This window comes from Orcinus orca, chromosome 2 (assembly GCF_937001465.1).
Source record: "Orcinus orca chromosome 2, mOrcOrc1.1, whole genome shotgun sequence".
In the NCBI taxonomy this organism is placed as follows: Eukaryota; Metazoa; Chordata; class Mammalia; order Artiodactyla; family Delphinidae; genus Orcinus; species Orcinus orca.
In genome coordinates, this window is record NC_064560.1 from 12,517,357 (window position 1) to 12,545,230 (window position 27,874).

Sequence of the window (27,874 nt, forward strand, 5' to 3'; positions counted from 1 at the left end):
TTATTATTGTTTTTTATTGAAGACAAGACTAAGCTACATTTATCTGCTTACAAAACCAGAACGTTTGAGCACCCAAGGATATCAAAGTGAATATGCTGTCTGGATTTAAGCCACTGTCTCCTACCAAGCTCACAGGAGAAATATCGCGCTGGTGTCACCTGCAGCGCTGCTCCGCCAGTTGCTGACACGCTGCAGAGTGAGAGGGGGCATAGGGACGCCAGCTATGCTTGGCCTTCCTGCTGATTGTCTCTGTGCAACAGAATGTAAAGGGCCAGCTCTCTCTTTCAGATCCTTGCTTTGCTCCCATCTCTGCAAGGCTTGAACCAGGAAAGGCTCCTTCTTGGGTCTGCAGTGCCCAGAGTGATGGGAGATAGGGACCAGCAGCACGGGAGAAACCCAAGGTGCTTCCATGACAAAAGTGCTCCTGGCTATAACACCAGATATGCAAGGACAAGCGAGCTCTCTGTGGCATTTGGGGCGGCATTGGGGAAAGCCAATCAGAGAAAACAAAGACACCCACCTGCTTGCAGATGACCTCTGTGCGAGCTGGTCCCAACGAGGTGTCCACACGTCGCAGGATCCCTGTGTTACTCTCATCAGAGCCAGACGTCCCCTGAGCCTCAGAAAACGAAGGCCATCCAGTGCCCGAGCAGTACTTTTTCTCAGAGCTGTGTTAGACATCATGACATTACAGCTGTGAAGGCTATTACCATACAAAGAGCATTTTATGCCCCAAATCATTTTTCTTCCAAGCACGATTCGATTCCCTCCTCCTCTGCCAGACCCCAAGGCCAGTTCTGTGAACCACTGGTTCCACAGGAATCTGCCCACTGCATCTCCACTATTAAAGACGCCATCTCGGGCTTCCCTGGTGGCGCAGTGGTTGAGAGTCCGCCTGCCAATGCAGGGGACACGGGTTCGTGCCCCGGTCCGGGAGGATCCCACATGCCACGGAGCGGCTAGGCCCGTGAGCCATGCCGCTGAGCCTGCGCGTCCAGAGCCTGTGCTCTGCAACGGGAGAGGCCACAGCAGTGAGAGGCCCGCGTACCACAAAAAAAAAAAAAAAAGACGCCGTCTCATCAGGTCAAAGATTCCTTTGATGTCGAAGGCATCCCTCTCAAGGACTAAAAACATGAGGAGCTTTGTGAACTGCTGCACGTTAGGAAACAGATCAAATCCCTGTGTTCTAAACGTAGGAAAGGGGGAAATCGAAATGAAATAATAGTGGTCGAAGGAGGGCATTGTGAGTTTAGTGTATCAGAGAAGCGTGAGAACTGATGAAACAGCCGTCTTTAGCCACCGGAACTTCGGGTTATCGAAATTCAAAGCCTGACTGCCTTCAGGGGTTCAGGAGCTGCCTCTGTCGCTTCTTAGCTGTGTGAGATTGGACAGGCTGCTTATTCTCTCCAAGCCTAGTTTTCTCATCTGTAACATGCGGATAATCATATCTACATTATAGAGATGCTCTGAGGGTTTAAGGAGCTGTGCTGTGGGGCAAGTGGTGATAGATAAGCCTGGGCACCCAGAGTCATCACCGCAGGGCAGTGACCTTCCTGGGGAAGCGCCACAGGGACGAATGATGCTGGGGGTGGGTGATGGTGGTGGCAGAGAAGCCGGCAAGAGGAGGAGGGCAACAGGCAAATCTACTCATCAGAGACTCACTCTAAGTGCTTTGAAAGACGACTCCTTAAATCACACTAGGAAAACATTTTAAAGGGCAGGGAAATGGCTCTCTCTATCTGAGGAGGAGAGACAAGAAATGAATTGTAAATTCTTCAAAAAAAACCCCCAAAACACCAAAAACTGAGTAAAGAGGGGGGAAAAGTGGCAAATAATCAAATCCCTAGACTAGGAGCACAGAAGGAAGCTCAGTTTAGAGCACAAACCCCAGCAGAAAGAGTCTAGTGCAAGACAGAGACTCAAACGTTCTGGTCTTGGGACCCCTCTGTACTACAGAATTACTGAGGATCTCTGAGAACTTTTGTTTACATTAGTTTTGTCTATCGATACTTAACAAATTAGAAATTACAAGTGAGAATTTAAAAAATATATATGCATTAAATTATTTTTAAAAATAATAAATTCATTACATGCTAACATAACCTATTTTTACAACAATAATTCTATTTTCGAAACTGAAACAAACATTTAGTGGGAAGAGTTGCACTGTTTTATAACTTTGTAAATCTCTTTAATGTCTAGCTTAAAAAAAATGACAATTGACTATATATGCTCGTGCATTCAGTCTGCTGCAGTGCTGTTTCGACTGAAGTGTAGGAAGAGGATGTGGTCTCGCGGATACGCAGTTGCAAAAGCGAGCACCTCGAAGAGCCCTGAAATGATCCCAGGAACTCAGGTATAGCTCTGAGGTTGACTTCTGAGAGACTCGGGTGTGAAGCCAGGCTCTGTCTGTTATGTCTATGCAACCTTGGCAAGTTATTTAATCTTGTAAAGCCTCTGTGTCCTGATCTTCAGAATCATGATGGCATTGTTATTTCATGGGGTTACTGAGAGGATTAACTGAGATGCTTTCTACTTTACTGTTTTTAGCATAGTGTCAGACACGTGGTACTTAAGTCAGTAGCTATTATTTTTTAAATATCATTATTAGTAGTAGTAACAGGTATCCATGAAATTTGAGCAGCTGTGGGTCCAATGAGAAGTGTCTGCACATTCAGATTGGGTTCTCTGCAACCCTTTTTGTTTTCCAAGGGTTCAAAAATATTCATCCGAGCTACTTTGGTCCAGGGAAAAACACCTTAAGTATCTTTTAATCATAGCTTTTCCACACTGAACATTATATATAAACTAGTGATCATTAAAGGAATTTTGATGGAGAATTAGGAATATAATAATTTTTTTAATGAATGAATCTAAGACTAATAAAAAGTCATTTAAAACATTTGATGGGAAACAATAAAAGTTTTATTGATGCAATTAACAGAATCGGGAGATTTTACCAGGTAATATGAGAGGCCCATCATGTATCATTTAAGAGTGAAAACTTAAATATTAAGGTGAATTAGAAATTCCAACATACATATTTAAATGATTAGCAGATTGTAAGGCCCTCCCTTGAGAAGCTAAAACCATTCTGGACCATCTTTAGTCATGTACTCTTAGAGGTGCTTCTTTTGTTTAGTTTTGTTATATGTTTATTTGCTTTGTTTTTATCTTAGTTCCTGGAAATTCCACAGCCCCCCAAACAGCAGCAGAGGCACTTGGTGATAACTGACAACCCTCATGGTAGGAGAATTTCCATTCCTTTGAAGGAATGGGAGATCACAAAAGGTTAACAATGTTACTAAGTTCCTATTAACACCTAGGATGTCAGGATATTCTGTAAAAAGGGAACTAACATCAGGCTGTCAGTTTCCTTCTATTCTAAGATTTATGACCATGAAACATGTGATCTCACAGTAGATTTTAATAAACACTTTCAGAATCAGTGTGGTGGGGCGCAGGGGGAGGAGAAGGGAGGGGAATAGAGGAAGCAGGGGAGGGGCAAAGTCACAAAATTCCAAGGTTAAGGAAGCAACAGCCTGGAGTCCCCAGGGGAGTGATAAAATCCCTAGAGCACTCTTGACTTGGAAACCTTGGACTAAATGTCTCTGAGTTGTCTCCCCCAGAATGTGCACCATACTGGTTTGGCCTGAAGGGAAGTGTGCAGGCAGCAAGGAGCCCAGCAGCCAGGAGACAGTGATCCCTCATCCACTTGATTCCTTCACTGTTTAGTTTTGGTTGACTTTTCACCTGGTTTTGACTCTGTACAAGCATTTGAAGGAATGTTTCTTTTCTACTCCTGCTGTCTATTACTGAGGCTGGAGACTGGGGACAGAGAGAGAGGGAAAATGAGAGGTCAAACAAGAATCCCTACAGCTATCCACCCTCCTGAATGGGAAGCACTGTCAGGAATATAGTCTTCATTTATAGATTCTCATTAATTAGAAAAAATTCTCAAGAGTTCCTCATTATCAAAGACACATTCATGTATATGGCCCTAAGAAGGATCTGTCTCTAAGAATGTCTCATTGCTAACATGTATCCAGTGCTTGGCATGTGTGAGGCATTGCTCTGGTGCTTTCACATGTATTAACTCATAACTCAGTTAATCCTCCCAACAACTTTATGAATTCAGTACTACTAGCATGCTCATGTTACAGGTGGGGGAACTGAGGCACAGAGAGGTTAAGAAACTTGCCTGAGGTCACACAGCAGTGAAGCCAGGATGTACATCTACAGACTTAACCACTGTACTACACTGTCTCTCCTATAAATAAATGCATCTTTAAGAAGAGTACGTTCTGGAACATAAAAGATTCTTATGAATATATTCTTATTTTTCTCAGTCTCAGCTGCAGCAGCAGCAGCAGTGGGAGGAAAAAAATGGAACAAACTCAAAAGTCCTTAAGAAATGAAAATGGAGGGCTTCCCTGGTGGCGCAGTGGTTGAGAGTCCGCCTGCCGATGCAGGGGACGCTGGTTCGTGCCCCGGTCTGGGAAGATCCCACATGCCGTGGAGCGGCTGGGCCCGTGAGCCATGGCTGCTGAGCCTGCGCGTCTGGAGCCTGTGCTCCGCAACGGGAGAGGCCGCAACAGTGAGAGGCCCGCGTACCGCAAAAAAAAAAAAAAAAAAAAAGGAATGAAAATGGAAACTGCAACTAAAACTAAATGATTGGAAAGAAACAAACAGGTTGGTAGGTCATTAAACTGGCCACCTGATGAAAGGGCTTTTGGGGAACTGGCTGGTACTCTCATTAGTCTTGGCTGCTTTGGGGATGGTCACTCAGCTTCCTTAATTTGGACGAACACTGTGCTAATACAGTGGCTACTGGTCACATGTGGCCTTTCAAGATTAAATTATTTAAAATTATTTAAAATGAAATAAAAATTCAGTTTTTCAGCCGCATCAGCCACATTTCAAGTGCTCAACGGCCATGTGTGATTGGTGGCCACCGAAGTGGACGGAACAGATACAGAACATTTCCATCATCACAGAAAGTTCTACTAGACAGAGTTTTTTGCTCTGGTCTCTCCGGTCCCTACCTGCCCCCAACATTCTGTGATTTACTGACAGAACCTGGCTGGGCATTGGGTAGGAAGAGAGTGTCATCTTTACAGGTACAGAAACTGGAATGCCAATGAAGTTGAAAACAAAGACTCAGATGTAGGAAGGAACATGCTCTTGAAAGATGACCTCACATCTTTTGCCTTCACAGTCAAAAGATGGAAACAGAACATCTGGCTGTTTACTACATAGTCACAAGGCCGTGCTTTATACTTTTACAACACGGTTCTTTGGCTAAAAGCAGAGTGGCCATCTCAAGGACCCACTTCTCCCTTTTAATAGAACCAAAGGTCAAAGAAGAACTAATGGTTCAGAAATATGCATCCATTTTACTGTTCCTAGCTTCCCCCAGGCCATCTCAGCCTGACTGCCATCTTTCTTTTTTTTTAAAGATTTATTTTATTATTTATTTATTTATCTTTTTGCCGTGCCGCAAGGCTTGTGGGATCTTAGCTCCCCGACCAGGGATTGAACCCGGGCCCTTGGCAGTGAGAGCAAGGAGTCCTAACCACTGGACTGCCAGGGAATTCCCCTGACTGCCATCTCTGCTATCTCCTCACCAGCCACCGACAGAGTGAATGAATCCGGACAAAGGTCTGCCCTTCCGTAAGCGTGAAGGAAAATCAATCCTAATTGTTCCTCATCCTTGCAGGCGGGGTCTGGCTTTCCAAATTCAGCCCACATTAGCAGCCTAGGAGAGCCCAGGTCTGCTCAAAGCCCAAAGCACATAATGAAGCACTGCCTAATGGAAGATTCACAGAGCTGGCTTGATTTATATTTTAGTCTAAACCAATTTAGGGTTGATGCAAAAGAAAGGAAAACATCTTTGAAGTTCTGAAAAACAGGACTTCAAAGATGTTTTCCTTTCTTCTTCATCGAATCTACTTTTTTTAGACTGTTTCCTGCATGTCTAAACAAAAAAGCCTTTGTTGAGAGATTTCAGATCCTGATCGACTTAAAAGAGGCTTTGAAATCAAGGGACAATTAAATTTACTTTTAGCTACATAGAAGAGAGCATGGTATTCACTACCGTCAAGCACTGTGGGGAATCTCTCCTCATAAAATTCTACATTTCCTAAATTAAATTATAAACCCATTTCTCCCTGGGAGAGATACAGTTTTAATCACATGGCCAAGCAAATACCATTATGGTTTAGATTTATTTAAATACTTTCCCAGGAAAAAAACTCTAATAGCTTTATCGTAAGGTGCCCACCAAGTTTGTTTTGTTTTTAGCTGTTTCTTGGGGATACAGAAAGAAAGAATATAGGCTAAGAAGTTAATGCTCTAAACACTAGAAATAATCAAGATAGGCAAGAATCTTAAATGAACAGCCCTCCTCATAGCAACCAGGCCAAATGAGAAGGGCAATTAAAAACATCATGGCCCCAGAAGGCAGAGCTGTATGAATTTAGAGGCTTACTCTCCTTCGGTACCTTTTGATCTTTATCTCACCTGAAAAGCGGGCTGTCACAGCACACACAGTGATACATTCCTGATTCCTTGTTGTTCAGGTAGATCCCACTGAAAGGCTGAAAGTAAATGAGATACATCACCTTCAGGTTTCTCATAACGCCAGCAGGACACAATACAGCAGATCCAAATCCAAGATTAAGTCTCCCAATAAAGGAATTTTTGTACTAATCTGACAAAGTGCAAATATCACTGGAGAGAAAATTACAACACGCCCAGTGAAGAAGCCTACAGGCTTGTTTACGACCGGGCTTTATTGTGCCAAATATTCAAATTATGACATTAATAATGCTTTGTATTTATATAGCATGTTTCACCCAAGAACATCAAAGCCTGTGAAAAAGCAAGAGAACCGCACCTCTGGATTGTGTAAGAGCTTGGTCACCATTTCAAAAGAGTTATTAATACAACAGGAATCTAGTCCACTGTCTAAAACACTTTGAAATCTCCAATTAAAGACAGGATATAGGTATATAAAAAGCAAAGCTCAGTGAGATTAGCTTGTGCCTTTAATATGCTTCACGTGGTGTTTAGGACACTGCATACTTAATAAATGCTAAATAATGAGCTAGATTCTCCCAGGGCCTAAGTTACTACTTAGATGAAATTACCACGTTAATTGTGGCTTAGGAGTTTGCAGGTTCCGAGAGGAACACAAGGAGACTTGAGGCAATGAATGAGCCAAGACTAATTTTTTTTAATGTTATTTTGTAAACTGATCTCATTGTTTGAAAAAAAAAAAAAAGACTATTTTTGCCCAGTTCCTTTCGTCATCTCCTGTCAAAGGAATGTTAAAAAAAAGAAACTCTTGGGCTTCCCTGGGGGCGCAGTGGTTGAGAGTCCGCCTGCCGATGCAGGGGACAGGGGTTCGTGCCCTGGTCCGGGAAGATTCCCACATGCCGCAGAGCGGCTGGGCCCGTGAGCCATGGCCGCTGAGCCCGCGCGTCCGGAGCCTGTGCTCCGTAATGGGAGAGGCCACAACAGTGAGAGGCCCACGTACCGCAAAAGAAAAAAAAAAAGAAACTCTTGAACAAGCCTAGTGTGAAAATCTACAAGCAGTGGCTAGTGGCAGGCACTGTCCCATTTTATGGAGAGAAGCTGAGGCACAGGGTGGGTCACTGAGTCCCAGCGCTGACTCAGGAAACGAGCAGCCCCCTTGGTCCTCTCGAGACGTCCTACCTCGACAAGTCCACAGGTCAAACATTCACACTCCTCGTGGTAGGATTAACAGCACATTTTCAGGGAGCTGCATAATGGACAATTTCAAATTAACCTACTGAGCCCACCATCTCAGCACACTTGGATGTTTTCCCTCTTTAAAAACCCTGAACTTGGCTGCAGACATCCGAACGGTGGTGAGCTGGTCTTTTTCTGGCCCGTCCCCTCGAAGGCCTGTACCCAACGCTGGCATGAATGGGCATCTGGAATGAAAAGGAAGTTTCGCATCCCCCCCACCTGGGCTGATGAGGCACACATGCCAAAGGGCTACCCAGACCTGAAGGTGATCTAGAGAAGCCTACTCATGCGATCGGGACAGCCTGATAATATTCAAAATATAATTCTGTCATTGCAGGGACAGTTGGGCAGAGGAAGTGACGGGGAACTGATAGCACAGTAAGTTAAAGAAAAAAAATCAAACATAAAAGAATCCTTAGCTGATGTATTTTATGAAATGACATCTCTCCTCCGCCTCCTTACCTGATTTCCTCTGTCTGCCCTCTCACCCTTCCTCCCCAGTTTTATACAAGGCCTATCACTTATTTAGGGCTTCTCGCTTGTTCATTCCAGTATTTACTTGAAAACCTAGTATGTATCCAGTGCTGGACTGGGTACTAAGGCTGCAGAGATGGAAAAACAAAATGAAACCAAACCAACCCACAGTTCCTGCACTTGGAATCTGCTACCAAATTGGGAAGAGACACGTGAGCTGGCAGCTGTCACACCACATGACAGGAGCTCTGATGGAGAGGTTAGTAGGGACTGAGGATAGCACTAGGCCCTTTACTACTAGGGGAGTTTTCACCAAGGCTTTCTGCACCAGGTAACGTCTGAGATGTCTGAGATCAGGGTTTTCTTTTTCTTTAATCTTCTATCATCATTATTTTTCATTGCATGGCTGATTGGTGTTTATTACAGGAAATGCCAAGACACTAAACTGAGTTCTGAAGGATGAGTAAGAGTTAATCAGATGAAGAAATGGAAGAGTATTTCAGACAGACAAGCAGCCTGGGCTGGGCCCACGTGACAGAACAGGGCAAGGTGGAGAAGGGAGAAGAGGTTGCTGCAAAGGTGGGGAGGGCCAGATCATAGTGGCTTTGTCAGACCACGCTAAAGAGTTTTTGTGCCATCCCACTGAAAATGGAAAGCCGTTGGAAACTTTTAAAGTGGGTGTGCACACGATCAGAGCTGTTTTTTATCAACAGAAGGAGTACTTGACATGCACATGAAGAATGGATTGGAATTGGGGCAGGAAGACACTGGAGGCAAAGGACAGTCAAACGGCCACCAGTTCAAGCCTAGATTTAACTGTGGCAGGAGCAGTGGAAATAAAAAGACTAGAATAGATTCAAGAATTATTTAGAAGAGAGAACTGAAATGCGTGACTGTCAGAGTCAGAGACGTAATGACTTTCAAGATACACCTTCCCCTGGGTTTTCAAAGTCTGTCCTAAGGACTGAGTATTGTGTACTGCCCCCACCAAGTTCAAGTTTAAGCCCTGACCCGCAATGTGATGGTGTTAGGGGGTGGGGCCTTTGGGAGGTGATGAGGACATGAGGGTGGAGCCCTCAAGAATGGGATTAGTGCCCTTATAAGAAGAGACATGAGAGAGATGACCTCTTTCTCCACCACGTGAGGACACGGCAAGAAGGTGGCCATCTGCAAACTAGGAAGAGAGTCCTTATCAGGAACTGAATTGGCTGGCACCTTGATCTGGGATTTCTCAGCCTCCAGAACCCTGAGAAATGAATGTTTGTTGTTTAAGCAGCCCAGTCTGTGGCATCCTGCTACAGCAGCCCATGCTAACACAGTCTGTCTGCACCAATGCGAGTTCTCTCTTCTTTTATCTTTTCCATACTATGAATACATACCTGTTGGAAACAGATGACACACTCAAAAGGAATGATTTGCAGATAATATCACACAGCACTATTTACAAAGGTGGGGACAGGGCCGATGGAGACCAACAGGGAAGGTGAAGCACCCCTGGGCCAGTGACTGAGAACACGCTACTGGCCTGTGGGACACAGAGCGGGCAGGACCCGTGAGGCTGCAGCTGGAGGGGAGGGCTGCCTGCAGAAGCTGCAACCTGCATGGGAGGAACACAGTCCTAGGGGGACCCTGGATGCCTGTTTCTCCACTGTGCCCTCTGATCTTGCTGGCATCTCCCAGGGGCCAACCCAATCAGGAGTCAGAGGGCAAGGGAGCCGGTTAGTCTTCCCAGAACTCAGAGCAGAGTGAGGCATGTGGATAGCGGATGTGGAAGGCAAAGAATGACCTGCATAAAACCTACCTTCTATTGATATTTGACTTTTAGTTATCGCTTGACCAGGCTGTAAACCCCTTCGTCGTACCTAGCAGAGTGCTAGCAAATTACTGCTGTCCAATAAAAAGCATGTGCAACTGAATTTTAATTTTGAGTCACCAAATAGAAAGCTGAGGTGTTTTACTTCTCTTTCCTTACCCTCATGGAGCTAACTAAGGCTTATAGTTCTGCAGCGTTCTAAAAAGTTAACTGTGGAAATGGATCAACTGAAAGGGATTTATAACATTACTTAAAATAATAGATGATGCTCATTTTGTCAAACGGCCAAATGCACAGAGTATATTATACCATTTGTTTGAAAATCCCACATATTTATTCTCCTAAACATCTGGCAGCTCATCTCCAGGCTGCCGTCTCCAGCTCCACACCCTGCGTGGCTCTGTCCCTCAGAATAGGGCCGGCTTACAATGCTATGGGAATGCACACAACTGCACAGGGAATCACGTGTGGCTCCCCTGTGCTATCTGCACTATGGCTAATGTAGTCTCTTTCCCAGTGAAGCCTTTCTTAAAATCCCACCCACAGGAAGTTTTCAAAAATACCAGTATTTCACCAGAATCTATTGGGATCTGCTGGCCTAACGGCTTTAGCATCGATGGCGAAGTTGAGGGTGAGACCACGGTTACACGGTCATAGCACATGCACAGCTTACCTGAATTTTGCAGGGACTGCTAAATTCAAAGATATAAATATTCTACAGCTTTTGAAACCGCTGCACTGTGGTCCACTCCGTGGGGTCTGCTTCACCAATGAAAATATCTAATAACCTGGTTCAATAACTATATTCCAGTGGTCATAATTGGGACTAAGACAGACTACTTGTTGGGAAATGCAGCACAGTAAACACGGTACATACTATAATGAGGAACCACTGAGGGCTGTTCTCTCAGGAAATGAAAGAAAGCTGAGATTACTGAAGGCGGCTTCAATAATGTGTCCTTCTTATGGCCTGCAGTCATGTGACAGTCACCACGGTTTATTTTTTGAGCGCCTGTTATCTGCAGGCACCATGCTATGTGCTGGGGTATATACCAAGGATGGCAAGTGCTAAGAAGAGAAAGTACTGGTAAAAGCAAACCCATCGGGGCTGAGGAAAGGCTTCCCTGTGGCAGTGAGAGTGGGGCTGAGAGCTGAAAGGTACGTGTGAATGGGTCCAGGTGTTGGTGGTGGGGGAGGACACAGGGTGTAAAGGCCCGAATGGAGGGGAAGCCCAGGGTCTGAGAGCTGAAAGAGGATAGTGTGGCCGGAGTGCAGCGACCAGGGGGAAATGTGGCCAGATCTGAGGACAGGGGGTGGAGGTAGGGGCCAGAGCCTTTAGGGCCTCATTAGCCACTTTTCAACTTTTCTCTTTACTTTGAAAGCAGTGGGAAGCCACTGAAGAATTTCGAGCAGGGGGTGATGTGGTCAGATCTGTTTCCAAAAGAGAATGGCAGCTGTGAGGAGGGCAGCTGTGAGGAGAGCAGCTGGAGGCAAATGCACACAAGCCAGGGCTGGGGGGAGCCTGGACCAGCCTGCAGGTGAGAGCAGCGGAGGGAAGCCGAGGATGGGAAGGTTCTTTAGGAGGCAGAATGGGTGGGCGAGGTGACGACGGAGGGCAGTGTGTCCAGAGGAAGGATTCTGGTTTGCACAACTGGATAGATATTCATGGCCGAAGAAGGAGAGCAATGAAAGGCACCAGATTCGCAGAGCAGATGATGAGTTAGGTTTGGTAGCGAGATAGATTCCAACCTGTCCTGCCCTGCCCCCAACACATCTACTCAGAAACTGTCAGTCGGTGTAGCTTACCGGTTCCGTCCCTTTTTCTCTCGTGACATGGAACTGCTCTGGAGTCAGCTTCTTCTGCCACTCACTCTTGGAGAGAACTGGCTTCCGCTTTGTAAGGGACCCTGTGTCGTTAAATAGGGATTAAAAAAAATTAAAACAGCAAGGCCCAGAATGCTGAGGTTGACTTCCTTGGATTTGTCTAAGAAAATTTAGTTATTTACCCAAAGAATTAGAGTCATGCCTTTACTACAAATATTTATATTTTTAATTGTTTTTCGTATTTCATTGCATTGTTCAGGATCTCAAAATAACTACTGTATAAGAATTTATTTACTTTAATAGCAATGGTTGACAAATTGCAAATTATAAGATGGGTGCTACTGACTTTCAAATGATGTCTGTGATCAAGTTAAGGACTTTTATATTTTCTATATTATTAAAATATATTTTGCTTGGAAAAAAACCAGTAAGGCACAATGACCTTTTCTTCCCTAGCCTCTCTACTAAAGTGCACCATCTCCCAGCAAAACACGCCATCCCTTCCCCTCATCCCTTCCACCCCTTCGTTCTTCACAGAGACCAGAAAGCTCAGGTACAAAATACTGTAACTGACTCATTAGTTTAATAAGAAATGAGTAACAAGTAGAGAGCCAGTTTTCCAGTCCTGCTGGGGCACAGAAGATAAGAGCACCTGAAATACGAAATAAGGTAGAATAAATTCTCCTTGGGTTACTAAGGGTAGAAATTCATCTTTCTTCTATTACTACGTTCAAAGGAGTGTTTCCTGTCAGGATACAGCTGGGAGTAGCTGAGTGATTGGAGAGAAAAGATCGTGGAGCCAGTGGGTTATTAAACCCCTCCTCCGTGCTGGTTTATAAAGATATCTCTGATTTTGTTTGTCAAGGGAGGTCTTATTAAAAATTCTTTTGTGTGGAAAAAATAAGAGACTCCTATAGCACATACTCCTGAACGGGAAACTGAGACCTACCATAATCTATTATCATGCTTCATGGGTTTTTTCCACTTTTGTCTTCCTTTCTTCTGCTCCCTTCAGCTTCTTTTTTACAACTTTTTTTTCCAGTGAGTGTAAACATAATAACTTTAGCCAAAGAGAAGTAGGAAGCCTAATGTATATTATAATAAATAAATGTTTTAATCATCCAAACGTTTTAATCATCCAACGTTAAGAATATGAGAGGACCTTATCATCTGCTTACACCTCAACTTACAAAGGAGAAAATAAGGCCCAAAGGGTTAGTAACTTGACCACAGCACTGAAGATGAAATGTTAACTACCTGTGATGTCACCACCCACATAACAAACATGTCAGAAAATCGTAGCTGAATTTCATTTTTGGTTACAAAAAAGAAAGTCGTAAATAATCTTTCAGCAAGAGAAGACTTGTATCTTCATCACGAGTTCATAACACTGCACAATGTGGTATTTTCAGTATTATATATTATTGACTGCTATGGTTGTCTACATTTTATTTAAGGGTTTTTATCTGTTAAATATATTAGAAGGTGTCCTTTCTTAAATACTTTTTATAAGGCCATGGGGATTTCTTTTTTCCAATGGAAATATACCTCTGAAATACTCCTATGGAAATATTGCTCAGTTACACACAAATTTTTCAGGAACTCAGCTCCTGGGGAGCAAAGCAAAATGTATTCATGTGATCATTATTACTGCTTAGTGACTTTCAGAGTTATTATGCAGAATGCCAAGTAACAAAGGGAGAAGGAATGATGAAATTTTTTAAATCACCATTTTTGCAATCACTAAAATAATAGACGGATTCAAGCAAGAATCATCAGGGAATTCTAAAACCCTTGGGTGAAAAGACTGTTGAAGAATGGAATAGTTACACATTTTCAAAATATGATCCCTCAAATTATCAATTTTACAAGTAAGAAAATGTACCTTTACAATGGAAAAGTCTAGAAATCACCACCTCAACCAAGTAAGCAAGGTTAGCATCACTGACAGTGGGGCCAGCTGACATCATGTGCCTCTGGGTGGGACGCGCTGCACTGAGTCTGCTCTCAGAGAGCTCACCAGGACTTCTTAGGGACACCCAGGAACACTTCATCCTCATCCCATCTACTTCTCCATAGAAGTGACACTAGACATTCTCTCTTGCTGGTATAGTCTACTCCCTCAGCTTGCATGACACCAAATCCTCCCATCTCTCCAGTTCCTCCCTCTCAGCAACCTTTCTCAGCTCCCCTTCCTCTAGCCATCCTTGAATACTGGTGTTCTGTAGAGGAGTCTGTCTGTCTTAGGCTTTCTTCTATCATTCCTCCACACCCCCTCCCCCACCCTGGGAGATTTTATCCTTAAAGTACCATCTACATGATGAGACTCCCAACCTGTTTTTTCCCTCCATCCTAGATCTCTCTGCTGAGTACTGGATCCATACACAATCCACACCTGGATATCTCCACTAAGCCCATCCCAAACAAAAGAATTTCATGTATCTCCTCCACCCCAACCCACATCTGGTCCTCCTCTCATGTGCTCCAGCTCATCAACTCCATGTTGCAAACCAGAAAGCCAGGCCACCATCCATGACTCTTCCCTTGCCCTTGCGCCAAGCCTGTTGGTTCTACTTCCTAAATAACTCTAGGATCTGCTCATTCTCACCCCTCTGCAACTGCCTTGGATCAGGCCACCATTACCTCCAGCACAGAATATTACAGATTTTTTTCTAATTTGTATGCTCTCCCCTATTCCAACCACTTCTTTTTCCTCACTGCCCAAAACTGTTCAACGTGACATAATACCCTCAAGATAAATTCCAAACTCCTTGATGTGACTTCCAAGGCTCTTCATGGTTGGCCCTGCTTACCACTTCCAACTTCTCCCTTCTACTATGCTCCAGGCCCTCTCAACTGTGGTCCTCTGAGTTCCCCCAGAAGACATCATAGTTTGTTTAGCTTTTTACTTGTTGTTAAGATGGAGTGAAGACTTCTAAGATCCTTACGTGCCAGGACAGAAACCGAAGTCTCCAATCTCTGGTCTCAGTTTACATGTTATCTTCTCCAAGAAATATTCCCTGACCCCCTAAGTCTGGGTTGCAAGCTCCTCCTCTGGGTTCTCACGGCCCTCAGTGCTTCCATGATAGACACGACAATCGCAGGTTAATTTGTCTGGATGTCTCATTCAACTAGAAGCTGAAAGTCTGAAAAAACTGTGTCTTTGTTCAGTGTACCCCTATTTATCAGTGCCTTGGCATTTGATATTCATTTCTTCATTCATTTGGTCATATTTATAGAGCACCTACTATATGCCAGACACTATTCTAGATGCTGGGGATACAGACGTAAAGAAAACAGACAAGAGTCACTGCCCTTATGGAGTTGAGGTAAAGTAACTAAGAATGTAAAACTTTAGATGATTTTTTCAAAAATCACAAAGGATATTAGAGAGTGTGAGGATGCTTGTGTACGTATTTATGTGTGCGCATGCACACACACAATTTAAAATAATGAGGGAAGGCCTTATTAAGAAGGCGACATTTCAGCAAAGAGTTGAAGGAAATGAACAAACACACAACATGAATACCTAGAAGAAACGCACTGCAGGCAAGAGAAGCACGAGGCTGGGTGTGGCTGGCGCATCTGATGAACAGCAAGGAGGCCAGAGCAACGGAGGTGGAGTCAGCAGGGAAGGTTAGTAGAAGTGGCAGCAGACAGATGATGGGGGCCAGATCATTTAGGGCCCTGAAGGCTATTGTAAGGACACTGGCTTATGTTCTGAGTGAGTCTGGAAGTCATTGGAAGGTTAGCTGAGGCATGACATGATCTACCATATTTTAAAAGGATCAGTGGTAGATATACTAAAAAAATATTTGAAGCAGGGTGAAGTCTGAAGCAGGGGAACCATTACAGAGGCTACTTTAATCTGGCTGAGAGGTGGAAACCTGGATCAGGGTGGCAGCAGGAGAGTGGCTAAGTAGCGAGACGCTGGACACAGTCTGATGGTAGAGCCGGGGGATCTGCTGATGGGTCAGATGTGGAGGTAAGAGAAAGCAAAGGGCCAAGGGTCATACTCCACAGCTTCTGGGCTCTGAAAGATGGGGGAAGACTACAGAAGGAGTAGGTTTGGGAACTTGGTTTTGAATTTGTTAACTTTAAAAATGCCAATCAGATATTCAAGTGGAGATGTCAACTAGGCAGTTGGATATATGGATTTAGAGTTCCAAGAGAGGTCTAGGATGAAAATATAACTTTGTGACTCCTCAGCCTTTAGATGTTATTTATCTTGGACTGGAAGATCCCCAAGTCAGTGAGTGTAGACAGAACAGAGAGAGAGGCCTGAGGGCTGGACTCTGAGGCTCTCCACAATATACACATTGAAGAAATGGGGACAAGCAGAGAGGTGGGAAGGAAACCACAAGAATGCAGTGTCCTAATGAAATGGAGCAGGACCCTATGGTGCTTGCCCCCCATGTCCTCAGGCTGCCTTTTGTCTGTGGAAAAACTTTAGCCAAAGAATAAGTTTAATCAGAGAAGTGAGAAAATGCAGAAACAAAGGAAAACAGTCCAACAAGACCAAATAATAATAGGTTAGTCATTAAGCAAAGTCAAGGACTTTTAGTTCCTCCTCAAGGGCTATAGGTAATATTCTGAGCCATACCCTGTGAGTTGTCTTACAGATACTGAAACCCCGCAAGGTGGAAGAAGTTACATGATGACCAGGCTATAGCCACGACATAAGCAGTCACAATTCTGAGAGCTGGCCTTAAAGAAATGGAACAAATTGACCCTGGAACTGAACATTAACTGCACTTAAAACAATCAAGATGACGCTGATCAGACCACCGATGACCAACGTCAAGATGACTGTCAGAGCTGACTGCGCCCGCTCCCAGCATGTATAAAAGCTCTTGCCCACTGATTGTCAGTGGGGGGAGTCGGCCTTTGGACAGGCCTCTGCCCCCTCCCCCGCCAGGCTGCCGGCCTCTGAAATAAAGCAAACTTTCCTTCCCACCAACCTGGCCTCTTTATTGGCTTTAGAGCGGCGAGCCCGACCCTATTTTCGGTTACAGTTTCTGGCTCCCAACCTAGGGCTGCTGCACTCTCGCGATATCTGCTCCCGGGGTTTTCCCGAGCTGAGCCGCCATGATGACGCGCCGGGATGGCTGTGAGGAGCCGCTGCTCGAGGCTCGCTGGCCCCGGGAAGGGGGTTTGGGGGGACGCTCCTAGCAGCTGCCGAAACCGTGTGTTTGGGGGTTCCTCCCTGTTTCTCCCCTGCTCGGCACTGGCTGTCAGCGTTCGATTTTCCTTGGTGGAACGGAAACATGCTGGACAAACTGACGAGCTCCATGACCGAGTAAGTCCACGGGTGTGCAGCCGGCCAAACTTCTCTTTTGAGCACGAAGTGCTATCTGCGTATTTTGCCAATTGGTTCTGACGTGTCTGACATTGAGGGCTGTTTGTGAGCACTGAGTGTGTCATTTGGGCATTTTGCCAGTTGGTTCTGACGTGTGTCTACTGTCGAGGACCCTTTGTGTTGGGGAAGTGTTTGGGACGCCACATGGGTCACTGTCTTAGAGGATTGTGACAGTTGTGTCTTCTGGTATGTCAGTGTGTATTTCATTTGTGTGATTGGTATCTTTGCTGTCTTTTGTAAAATGGTAAGGTCAGGTTCAATTCATTAGAAAAATTTTAGCTATGAGATTACGACTAAAGAAAAAGGAAGATAATTTTTTTTTTGGAAGATAATTTTTTAAACAATATATGACAACAGTATTCTTTATACTTTGGAAAAGAATGGATAAGATGAAACTCTTTTGAAATTCCAAAACCGATTCTTTTTGCATATGCAGTTAGAGAAAGCTGGCTTGATAAAATACTGTTTTCAGAATTCTGACCCTGAGAGAACCAAAATATGCATAGGAGAAAGCTTGATGTTAACTCTTACCATGTCCTTGAAATACAAACACAGCCCACTTTGCCTGAGACTTCAGCCTTGGGTTAAATAGTAAAACTTCAAAAGATGTTTGGGTTTATTAAACACACATCTTGTACCACATTAAAGAGAAATTATGCTATGAGAAAAATGTAAGTTTTTAGAGGTTATGGAATATGTTCTTAAGTTTGCCAATCAGTAAATGCTGGTATAACAGTTCAATTACTTGTTTCTTGGTTTTGTTAAGGCTTTTAAGGGTTAAAAATTGTAATATGTAATTAAAGCTACTAAAAATGATAAGGGAAGCATTTCAGTGTGGAAAGCAAGTAGGATATGTGTTGTCGGCGAGAGAAAGTATAAAGAATGGAGATATATTTGTTGAGGAAAAATGAGGATAATAATTTGTCCTACAGTTGGTTGTTTTTGGATGGGCAAAGAAAAGGGACAAATCATATGGATACAAAAAGTGATAAAAGGTTTGCGAAAAAAGGGAATTTTGAGAAAAGAATTTTGTACATTGAAGGAGTGATTAAGATTAGATTGCGGGGGCTTCCCTGGTGGCGCAGTGGTTGAGAGTCCGCCTGCCGATGCAGGGGACACGGGTTCATGCCCCGGTCCGGGAAGATCCCACATGCTGCGGAGCCGCTAGGTCCGTGAGCCATGGCTGCTGAGCCTGCACGTCCGGAGCCTGTGCTCCGCAACGGGAGAGGCCACAACAGTGAGAGGCCCGCGTACCACAAAAAAAAAAAAAAAAAAAAAAAAATTAGATTGCAGGCTTCCCTGGTAGCGTAGTGGTTAAGAATCCATCTGCCAATGCAGGGGACACGGTTCAAGCCCTGGTCCGGGAAGATCCCACATGCCGCGGAGCAGCTAAGCCTGTGCACCACAACTACTGAGCGTGCGCTCTGGAGCCTGTGTGCCACAACTACTGAAGCCTGTGCGCCTAGAGCCCCTGCTCTGCAACAAAAGAAGCCACTGCAATGAGAAGGTCATGCACCGCAGCGAAGAGTAGCCCCCGCTCTATGAAACTAGAGAAGGCCCATGCACAGCAACAAAGACCCAATGCAGCCAAAAAAAAAAAAAAAAAAAGATTAGATTGGATTTAATTAGGTAAATGAACTTTGTTATTAATAGTAAGCTGGTACAAAACTGGAATTAGGTTTTCTTTCTCCCTGTTAAGAGAACAAAATTTTTCAGGAATATTGAGGTGCTTTTGATAACAGTAAGTTTCTTTCTCAAGCTAACTTCGAGTATTCCAAAGGGCCCCTAGACATCTCAGAAGAAATATTAAAGTAACTAGGATTATTTAGTATGTTAAATTATATGGAAAACATACGATAACTTTCAGATCATACTGCTGAACTGGGTAAGAAATTTGAAGAATTCTAGTGGAAAGCTACTGTTTTGCTTTCAACCACATTTTTGACCCCAGTGCTTGGGATGGAAAAAATTGCCTAGTTATCACAGAGTATAATGACTTATGAGGTGTGTCACTGCTGGCTTTAAGTTTACTGCTAAAAGCACATGTACAATGCTTGTGTGATAATTGGCTATAAGTGATAAAATGTATAGCCTATAAAATGTTTCCCCATCAGCAAACCTCTGTACTTATGTCTCACTAGTCCTCCCCACAACATGGATAACTAGGCCAATATATAAACAAGGCCCCAAGTCCACAACACAGGGTTGAATGCAGCTGCACTTTCAACCTTTCCATTTTTTATGTAATTATAACTAATGCTTACTGTATGCCTACTAAGCACCAATACTGTGATAAAACATTTTTAGGTTTGTTTTTCATTTATTCTGTAAAACAACCCTACCATTATCACTATCCTTACAGAAGAAAAAAACAGGCTTCAGCGTACCAAGTTCAAGACGTGCCCAAAGACACAGGGTCAGTGATTGACACTGTCGACTCTGAAACCCCCTTAACCACAGAACTATTACCTGCCCATCATTCTCAGTGGTTGCCTACTAGTTGTTGAATTGAACTTTCATGGTTTACTTAAGCATTCCTTAACTGATGGATGTTTGGGTTAGAGCCAGTTTCTAGTTCTTAAGAGTAGTTCTGTTAAAGACATCTGTGCACATATAACTTTGTTCTTCTTTAGAATTATTTCCTTAGAAGGAATTCCCAGGAGGGGGTGTCTGATAAGTTAGCAGTTCCTGTATTGGTGTCTGGCCAAATTTTTTTTTTTTTTTTTTTTGCGGTACGCGGGCCTCTCACTGTTGTGGCCTCTCCCGTTGCGGAGCACAGGCTCCGGACGCGCAGGCTCAGCGGCCATGGCTCACGGGCCCAGCTGCTCCGCGGCATGTGGGATCTTCCCGGACCAGGGCACGAACCCATGTCCCCTGCATCGGCAGGCGGACTCTCAACCACTGTGCCACCAGGGAAGCCCTGGCCAAATTTTAACGTTGCTGAAGAACCTCAGATTCCAGGGCAATTCATTAGGCTGTTTTTGACAGCACCAAGTACAAACATGGGACAAATTTCTGCTGAAACCACCACCCTATAAACGGGAATGAGAAGAGCTCCAGCCCACAGCTGTGATGTTTCCATCACCTGTGGTTCTCAGGAAACCAATGCTTGGCACACAGTAGGCACAGAACAAATAATCAGATTGGCTGACTAGAGACACCAAGAGGTTCTGAAGGCCATGGCCCCAAGTCATGTTGGATCAGCTCCCACTGCACACTGCCAGGGCTTTTATTTATTTAACACAGCATTTTGAAAACTTCAAGGGATAAAAAGCATTCCAAGTGACTGGGTACATTTTCAGCACAGATATGTAGCTTTAAATGTCTTCAGTGGACACATAACAAATGGATTCAGAGACTGGATGGCTAGGCATCTGCCCATAAAGCCAATGTACACGAGGCACTAGATTCCCCTGAAATAGGCCTGAAATACAGTGCCAGCTAACGCATGTCTCCACAAGTGATTCCGTACTAAAGGATGAAATGTAAACGTGCCCCAGTCCCACAGAGCAGCCAAAGGCGTTTTGTAGAAAATAGACACACTTTTCCCTAGTTTGTATCACAGCCATTGACTAACGATGGTTATCAGGTTAAAGGAGGTATGGTACTAGTCCACACGTTTCCCTGGGTCCTGGAAACACAGAAATAGAGCAGGTCAGGGAGCAGATCCACAGGCATGCAAAGTCTGAACCGCCTGCTTCTCAGACGCGAAAAGCAGCATACATAACTGGAGAAGGTGGACAGTGTAACAGAGCAGGGGCCACTGCAGCAGAGAGCGCGCGGGGTGGGCTGCTGACCCAACACCTTGAGGCCCGGCTCTAGAGCGTAACATTTTATGCAAAAAAAAAAAGTGTGTGCACGTTTGGAGAGAGGATCTGTAGCTTTACACAAATCCTCATAGGGTTCAGTGACCCCCCCCCGCCCCTAATAATATACAACCAGCTGTCGCAGAAGTAAGGAGGTGGGCGGGCAGGGGCGTCCCGAAGGAGCTTTCCGAGAAAGTAAGCGCCAGGTCCAGAACCAGCTGTCGGGCTCCCAAGTCCTGGCAAGTGAAGGGAAACCGAAAGCTGGGAAGTGGCGGCGGGGCCTGCAAGGCCCGCGTCCTACCTGCGTCCTCAGGTCCGGTACTCGCGCCGAGGCCGACCCGGTCCGCTCGGCCCCGGACCGCCCACCCGGGCACTTCTCGGAAGGGAAGGCTCCTAAGCGCGCAGAGGAAGCGCGCCATGACGCTGTACACGACCCTTTGGGGCCCAGGCCGCAGGACCCGCCCACGTCCGCAGGGCCCGCCCACGCCCGCAGGACCCGCCCACGTCTTCGATGCTCCGCTCCGCCCCGCCCCCTCCCACCTCCCATCCTGTCCGGTCTCCAAGCATCGCACCGCGCTGTGCTCCGTACCCCACTATTGCCCTTTCCGCTTTCCTTCTCCCAACCGCTTCTTGCTCCTGCCCCTACCGTCTCCCCTTGCCCTTCTTTGGCCCCCTCAACCCATGTACCGCTTACCTCCCTGCGCTGCTCCCCCAAACCTGCCTCTCCCCTTGCAGGCTCTTCCCCTGGTCCCACCCCACAGCACCCATTCCCACTCTACTCCCCACGCGCTCTCCCCCCACCCCACTGATCTGTTTTAGTTTGTTTGCATTTTCTAGAATTGTTTCTAAATGGAACTATAGATTAGTTTGCTTTTTCTTGAGTTGCACATAAGTGGAACCATTTTTTATTTTGTTTGGCTTCTTTCACTCAGAATAACTATTTTGACAGCCCTTCCTGTTCTTGCATGTAACAACTGTTCATTCCTTGTTGGTGCTGAGTACTATTCCATTTATAGATATACAACAATGTGTTTACCTAGTCACCTGTTGATAGACATTATCATTCCCAATTTTTCCTTATTAGAAGTAAACCTGCTGGGAATATTTCTGTGCAAATCTGTGTGTTACCGACCAGAGTTCTTGGACTCCTTAGTCAATAGAAATTGATGAGAGGCCAGACAAGAAATTCAGGCAAGGCTTTATTGGCACTCATACTGCAACATGAGGGAGCGAAAACAAGTAACAGGTTCCCTTGCTCGCTTCCTGAGGCAGGGCAAGCTATTTCCTTACATGGGGTGAGGGTAGGTGGTGGGTCCAGGGGCTGTGCTGGAGGGGTAGCTTGGGTGGTCTGGCCACCCCTTTGGTGGTGCTGTGCGCAGGATGCCTGTGCAGGACCCTGGTTTTGCTTCCAGCTCCTCAGAAGTGGCAGTTGTATTTTTGGTCTTTTTGTATGTGTTGTTCATAATTTGCCCCAACTCACAGTTAATTTTACTCCCTTATAGTTTCTTTGTATTTTGTTTCTGGAGGAGAAAGTTTGTCCAGGTGCAAGCACTACAGCAAAGGGTCCCAGGTCCCAGCCTGCCTCATTTATATGGACATGTGATTTCTTTCTCTTGGGTAAATAACTGGAAATGGAATGGCTAGGTCATAAGGTAAGTGTAACTTTTTAAAACTACCAAAATGTTTTCCAAAGTGGTTGTTTCCCCTTCCATTCTGGGGAGGACCACCAGCTTTACAGAATCCACCAATGCTCCTCTCTTCCAGAAACACCCTCACAGATACATCCAAATAACGTTTAACCAGTTATCTGAGTATCTGGTGGCCCAGTCAAGTTGACCTGTAAAATTAACCATCACAGTCCCAAATTGGATAAATAAATAGGAAAACAACAGGGGGAACACTGTAATAACCTACAAACATTTACTATTATGAATTTAAGGAAAATTAATATTATCTATTTGGACAATACTCAAGTCTGACTGGACAGATGGTTAAAGGATATGAGGAGATGGTTTGCACAAGGGAAACTACAAATAGTGTACAATCACTTGGGAAAATATTTAGCTTCCCTAATAATTAAGAATTGCAAATTAAAAGAGTCCAGTATACTACCTCCTACATGTTAAATTAATAATAGGTTTTTTTTTTTTAAACCGAAGTTAACAGTGCTTTGGAGACTCAAGTATACTCATGCATTGCTTGTAGAAATAGTGGAATAATTTTTCTGGAAAGAAATCTGACAACATGTACCAAGCATCACAGAATTCATTATATCCTTCCATGTGGCAAATCTGCTCCCGGGAGCAAATCCCAGGGAAAGAATTCAATAAAGAGAAACACTCGATTTCTGCAAAGATGTTTATGCTTTTCATAATAATAGAAGGATCCAAAATCATTAGCAGCTAGGAAATGGCTAAGTAACTCTTGACAAAGTAATACAATGAAACATCATATAGCCATTAAAACTTCAAATATAAAGATTATCTGGATTTATGGAATGATCTATATGAAATAATGCCAATGGGAAAAAGTAGAACACAAAATAGTTAATACTTAAGAAAAATAACGTAAAAATATGCGCTGTGAAACTGATCTGAAGCATAAAATTTTGGAAGAAACTTTTTTGATGAAAGATGTTTTTTTGTATTTTTCTCTTCAAATGATTTTTAATTTCACCCATGCTTCGTATTCCTTTTAGATATATTAGAAAATAGAAGTATACACAACACAATTCTTTTTTTTTTTTTTTTTTCTGTACGCGGGCCTCTCACTGTTGTGGCCTCTCCCGTTGCGGAGCACAGGCTCGGGACGCGCAGGCTTAGCGGCCATGGCTCACAGGCCCAGCCGCTCCACGGCATGTGGGATCCTCCCCGACCGGGGCACGAACCCATGTCCCCTGCATCAGCAGGCGGACTCTCAATCACTGTGCCACCAGGGAAGCCCCACAACACAATTCTTGAACACTATCTCAGAAATCATTACTGAGAATATTTTGATGTGTATTCTTTCAATCTTTTTCACACATACTGTAGTTGATATGTTTTAATTACTTCCCCTTTCCCTGAACTATACTCTTTCTTTTTTTTTGAAGAATACACTCCTGCCTCAATCCCGCATTCTCATTTATATAATTTGGATAGGATGGCTCTAGAGCAAGATTTCTCAAACTCAGTCCTTTAGACATTTGGAGTCAAATAATTCTTTGTATGTATTGAGGGTTGGGGGATGGTTAGGTAATGCTTTGCAGGATGTTTAGCAGCATTTCTGGCTTCTACCCACTAGATGCCAGTAGCATCCTCCTCCAGTTGTGACATTGCCAAATGTCACCTGGGGGGAATCTCTGATAGGATACAGATGACTGTATCCTAAAACAGTTTAGGTGTTGTTTAGTGTGTTTTAAAATCTGTCAGTATGTTTTTACAACTTGATTTTATTATTCAGTATTTTGGTTTTTAAAGATTTATTGCTGTAGATAGATAGACAGGTTTAGATCTACTTCATTCATGTTAACTGCTGTGTGGAATGCATTGTGTTGACAAACCTGAGGATATCCATTATTCTACTTAGAGACAGTAGGATGTTTTCATTCTTCAGCTGTTACAAACCATGTTACCATGCTACAAATGAACGACTTTGTACAAACCTCCTTGTTCACCCAAGTTTACTTTAGAATAGACATGTAGAAGTGGAACTACTGGATCAAAGAATAATGCATCTTCAGCTTTCCTAGGACTTCATCAGTTGCTCTTCAAAGTGGTGGTACCTACAATGTGCATGAGTCCATTTCCCCACATCTTCACCAATATTTGATGTTATGAGATTTACTAATTCTTGCCAATATGATGGATGCAAAATAAGGTTTCATTGATTTCTAATTTTCATTTCCCTGATTGTTAATGGGGTTGAGAATCTTTTCAGATGCTTAATAGCCACCAATTCACAATTTTTGTGAATTGTATGCATTCTTGTCTCTTTTTCTTTTAGATTGTTTCTCTTTTTGTTACAGCTGTGTTGGAATTCTTTATTATTATGCATACCAATTATTTGATGATTGTATGGGTTTTCATTATTTTCTCCCATTATGTGAATTTGATTTTTACTTTGCTCATGATATCTTTTGTACAGAAGTTTTAATTTTTAAGTAATCAGATTTATCTACCTTTACAGTTTGCTTATGTTCTTTTACTGTGTTTGTTCCCATATATGTGTGTTTATAATTTTGTACAAACAGTACATACTATTATCATCAAAATGTATGCATTCTTTCCAACTTGCTTTTCTTACTCAATATTTTGTTTTAACATTTTATTTTATTTCATTTATTATTATTATTTTTTTTTGTGGTACGCAGGCCTCTCACTGTTGTGGCCTCTTCCGTTGCGGAGCACAGGCTCCGGACGCGCAGGCTCAGCGGCCATGGCTCACGGGCCCAGCCGCTCCGCGGCATGTGGGATCTTCCCGGACTGGGGCACGAACCCATGTCCCCTGCATCGGCAGGCGGACTCTCAACCACTGCACCACCAGGGAAGCCCCACTTAATTTTTTAAAGATAGATTTTATTCATTTAAAAATTTTTTGGTTTTTATTTATTTTTGGCTGTGTTCTGTCTTCGTCGCTGTGTGCAGGGTTTTCTAGCTGTGGTGAGTGGGAGCTACTCTTCGTTGCGGTGCACGGGCTTCTCATTGCAGTGGCTTCTCTTGTTGCGGAGCATGGGCTCTAGGCTCACGAACTTCAGTGGTTGTGGCTCATGGGCTCTAGAGTGCAGGCTCAGTAGTTGTGGTGCACGGGCTTAGTTGCTCCGTGGCATGTGGGATCTTCCCGGACCAGGGCTCGAACCCGTGTCCCCTGCACTGGCAGGTGGATTCTTTTTTTTTTTTTTTTTTTGCGGTACGTGGGCCTCTCACTGTTGCGGCCTCTCCCGTCGCGGAGCACAGGCTCCGGACGCGCAGGCTGAGCGGCCATGGCTCACGGGCCCAGCCGCTCCGCGGCATGTGGGATCTTCCCGGACCGGGGCACGAACCCGTGTCCCCTGCATTGGCAGGCGGACTCTCAACCACTGCGCCACCAGGGAAGCCCATGGCAAGTGGATTCTTAACCACTGTTCCACCAGGGAAGCCCTGTTTTAACATTTTACCTGTATGGATTTTTTAAATCTATCTTATTTCTTTTAATGGATTTTACATAATAATGATATTCTCTTGTGTTATCTTCTAAAGCTTACAGTTTTTATTTTCACTTTTAAGTTTTTAGTCCACCTGAAATTAATTTTTGTGTATAGTTTGAGGTAAGGGTCTAATTTTGTCTTTTTCTACATGGAAAGACAGTTGTCAGAACCATTTATTAAATGTTCATATATTAAACTATTTATTTAAAAGTCTGCTCTGTTCCATTAGCCTCTTTGTCTATCCCTGTACCAAAACCACACTGTTTTAATACTATAATTTTATATTAAACCTTACTATCTGGCAAATATAATTCTCCCTTCTTCTATAATGTATTGGCTTTTCTTGGCTCTTCATTCATCTAAATGAAATAAATTTCACCTTACATGTGAAATTTAGTTGCATAAAAACAACTCTATTGATGGGACTTCCCTGGCAGTCCAGTGGTTGAGACTCCGTGCTTCCACTGCAGGGGGCATGGGTTCAATCCCTGGTCAGGGAACTAAGGTCCCCCATGCCATGCAGCGCGGCCAAAAAAGGAGAAGAAAAAACCAAGCCTCTATTGAAGTGTTGGTTGAAATTGCGTTGAATTATTGAATTTACAAGTTAAAGAGCAATTTCTATTTTTGATAATATTTATTAAAGTAATGTAGCTTTTCATTTATTTAGGTTTTATTTTATATTTTTCTTCAGTTTTATGTTATTATTGAGAAAGGAGTTGCCCATCTTTTGTTAGATTTATTGGTAGAAAACTTGTAACTTTTGTTGCTATTGTGTGTGTTTCATGTTCTAATTTCTAATTATTTGTTGCTTGTCTATTTGAATGCTATTTTAGTACATTGATACTTTATCCAGTAATCTTGACAAATTCTCCTCTTATATTCCACAGTTTTTCTTGAAGAGTTTCTTGAATTTTTTATGAAAAAAATCTTATCATTAGATCATCTTTCTTTCTTTCCAGTCCTTATATCTTTTATTTCTTATTGTGCTGACTTGGACTTCCAATAAACTTCGAATAGATGTAGTGAAAGCAGGCATCCTTTTTTTGTTCCTGACTCTAAAGGATATGCTTCTAACATTTCTCCAGTATGCATGATATTTATTGTAGATTTTTGGTAATCTTTACTAGGATGTAGATGTTCCCTCCTATTCCTAGTTTACTAAGAGTTTTTGTCATGAATGAGTGTTGAAATTTATTTGTTGGCTTTCCAGTATCTAGTGAGATGACCGTATGTCCTTTCTCTTTTACTATGTTAATGTAGAGCATTACATAATAGACTTTCTACTAATGTTAAGCCATCACTGAAATCTTGAGATCAACCCAACTTAGTCATTATGTATTTTTTTTACACATTTTTAGACAGTTTGCCAATATTTAATTTATGATTTTCACATTTATATTCAAAACTGAGTTGACTTTATAATTTTCCTTTCTCATGGTGCCATTGCCTGGTTTAAATATGAAACTTATGCTAGCCTCACCAAATGAGTCTAGAGGCTTGTGGATATTGTTCAAAATCAATCAGTGTATCATAATTTTAATGGCTTCACTATTGTTTGTATCATAATAGACTTACAAATTGAAGAAGATACTATGTATCTAGTTTGTCAGTAATTTTAATAGTGAAGATAGTAAGTATTTAATAAAACCAATTTTTAA

At 43.4% G+C, this 27,874-nt stretch overlaps 1 protein-coding gene across 2 annotated transcripts in view; it reads right to left on the reverse strand.

The window, feature by feature from the left end:
• Positions 1 to 21,543, reverse strand: part of MSRB2 (methionine sulfoxide reductase B2) — a 43,900-nt gene extending 22,357 nt beyond the window's left edge. Inside the window, exons 1-4 of one of the 2 annotated variants that reach the window (XM_004280950.4) lie at positions 21,354 to 21,543; positions 11,870 to 11,970; positions 6,523 to 6,599; positions 521 to 668 (exon numbers count right to left, since the gene is read on the reverse strand). In XM_004280950.4, the coding sequence (XP_004280998.1) occupies positions 521 to 668; positions 6,523 to 6,599; positions 11,870 to 11,970; positions 21,354 to 21,471 (444 nt within the window). In that variant the 5' untranslated portion in view covers positions 21,472 to 21,543. Of the gene's footprint in view, positions 1 to 520; positions 4,633 to 6,522; positions 6,600 to 11,869; positions 11,971 to 21,353 lie in introns of those variants that run through there. The other variant, XM_049705371.1, reaches the window with a different exon arrangement.
• Positions 21,544 to 27,874: the final 6,331 nt, after the last annotated feature.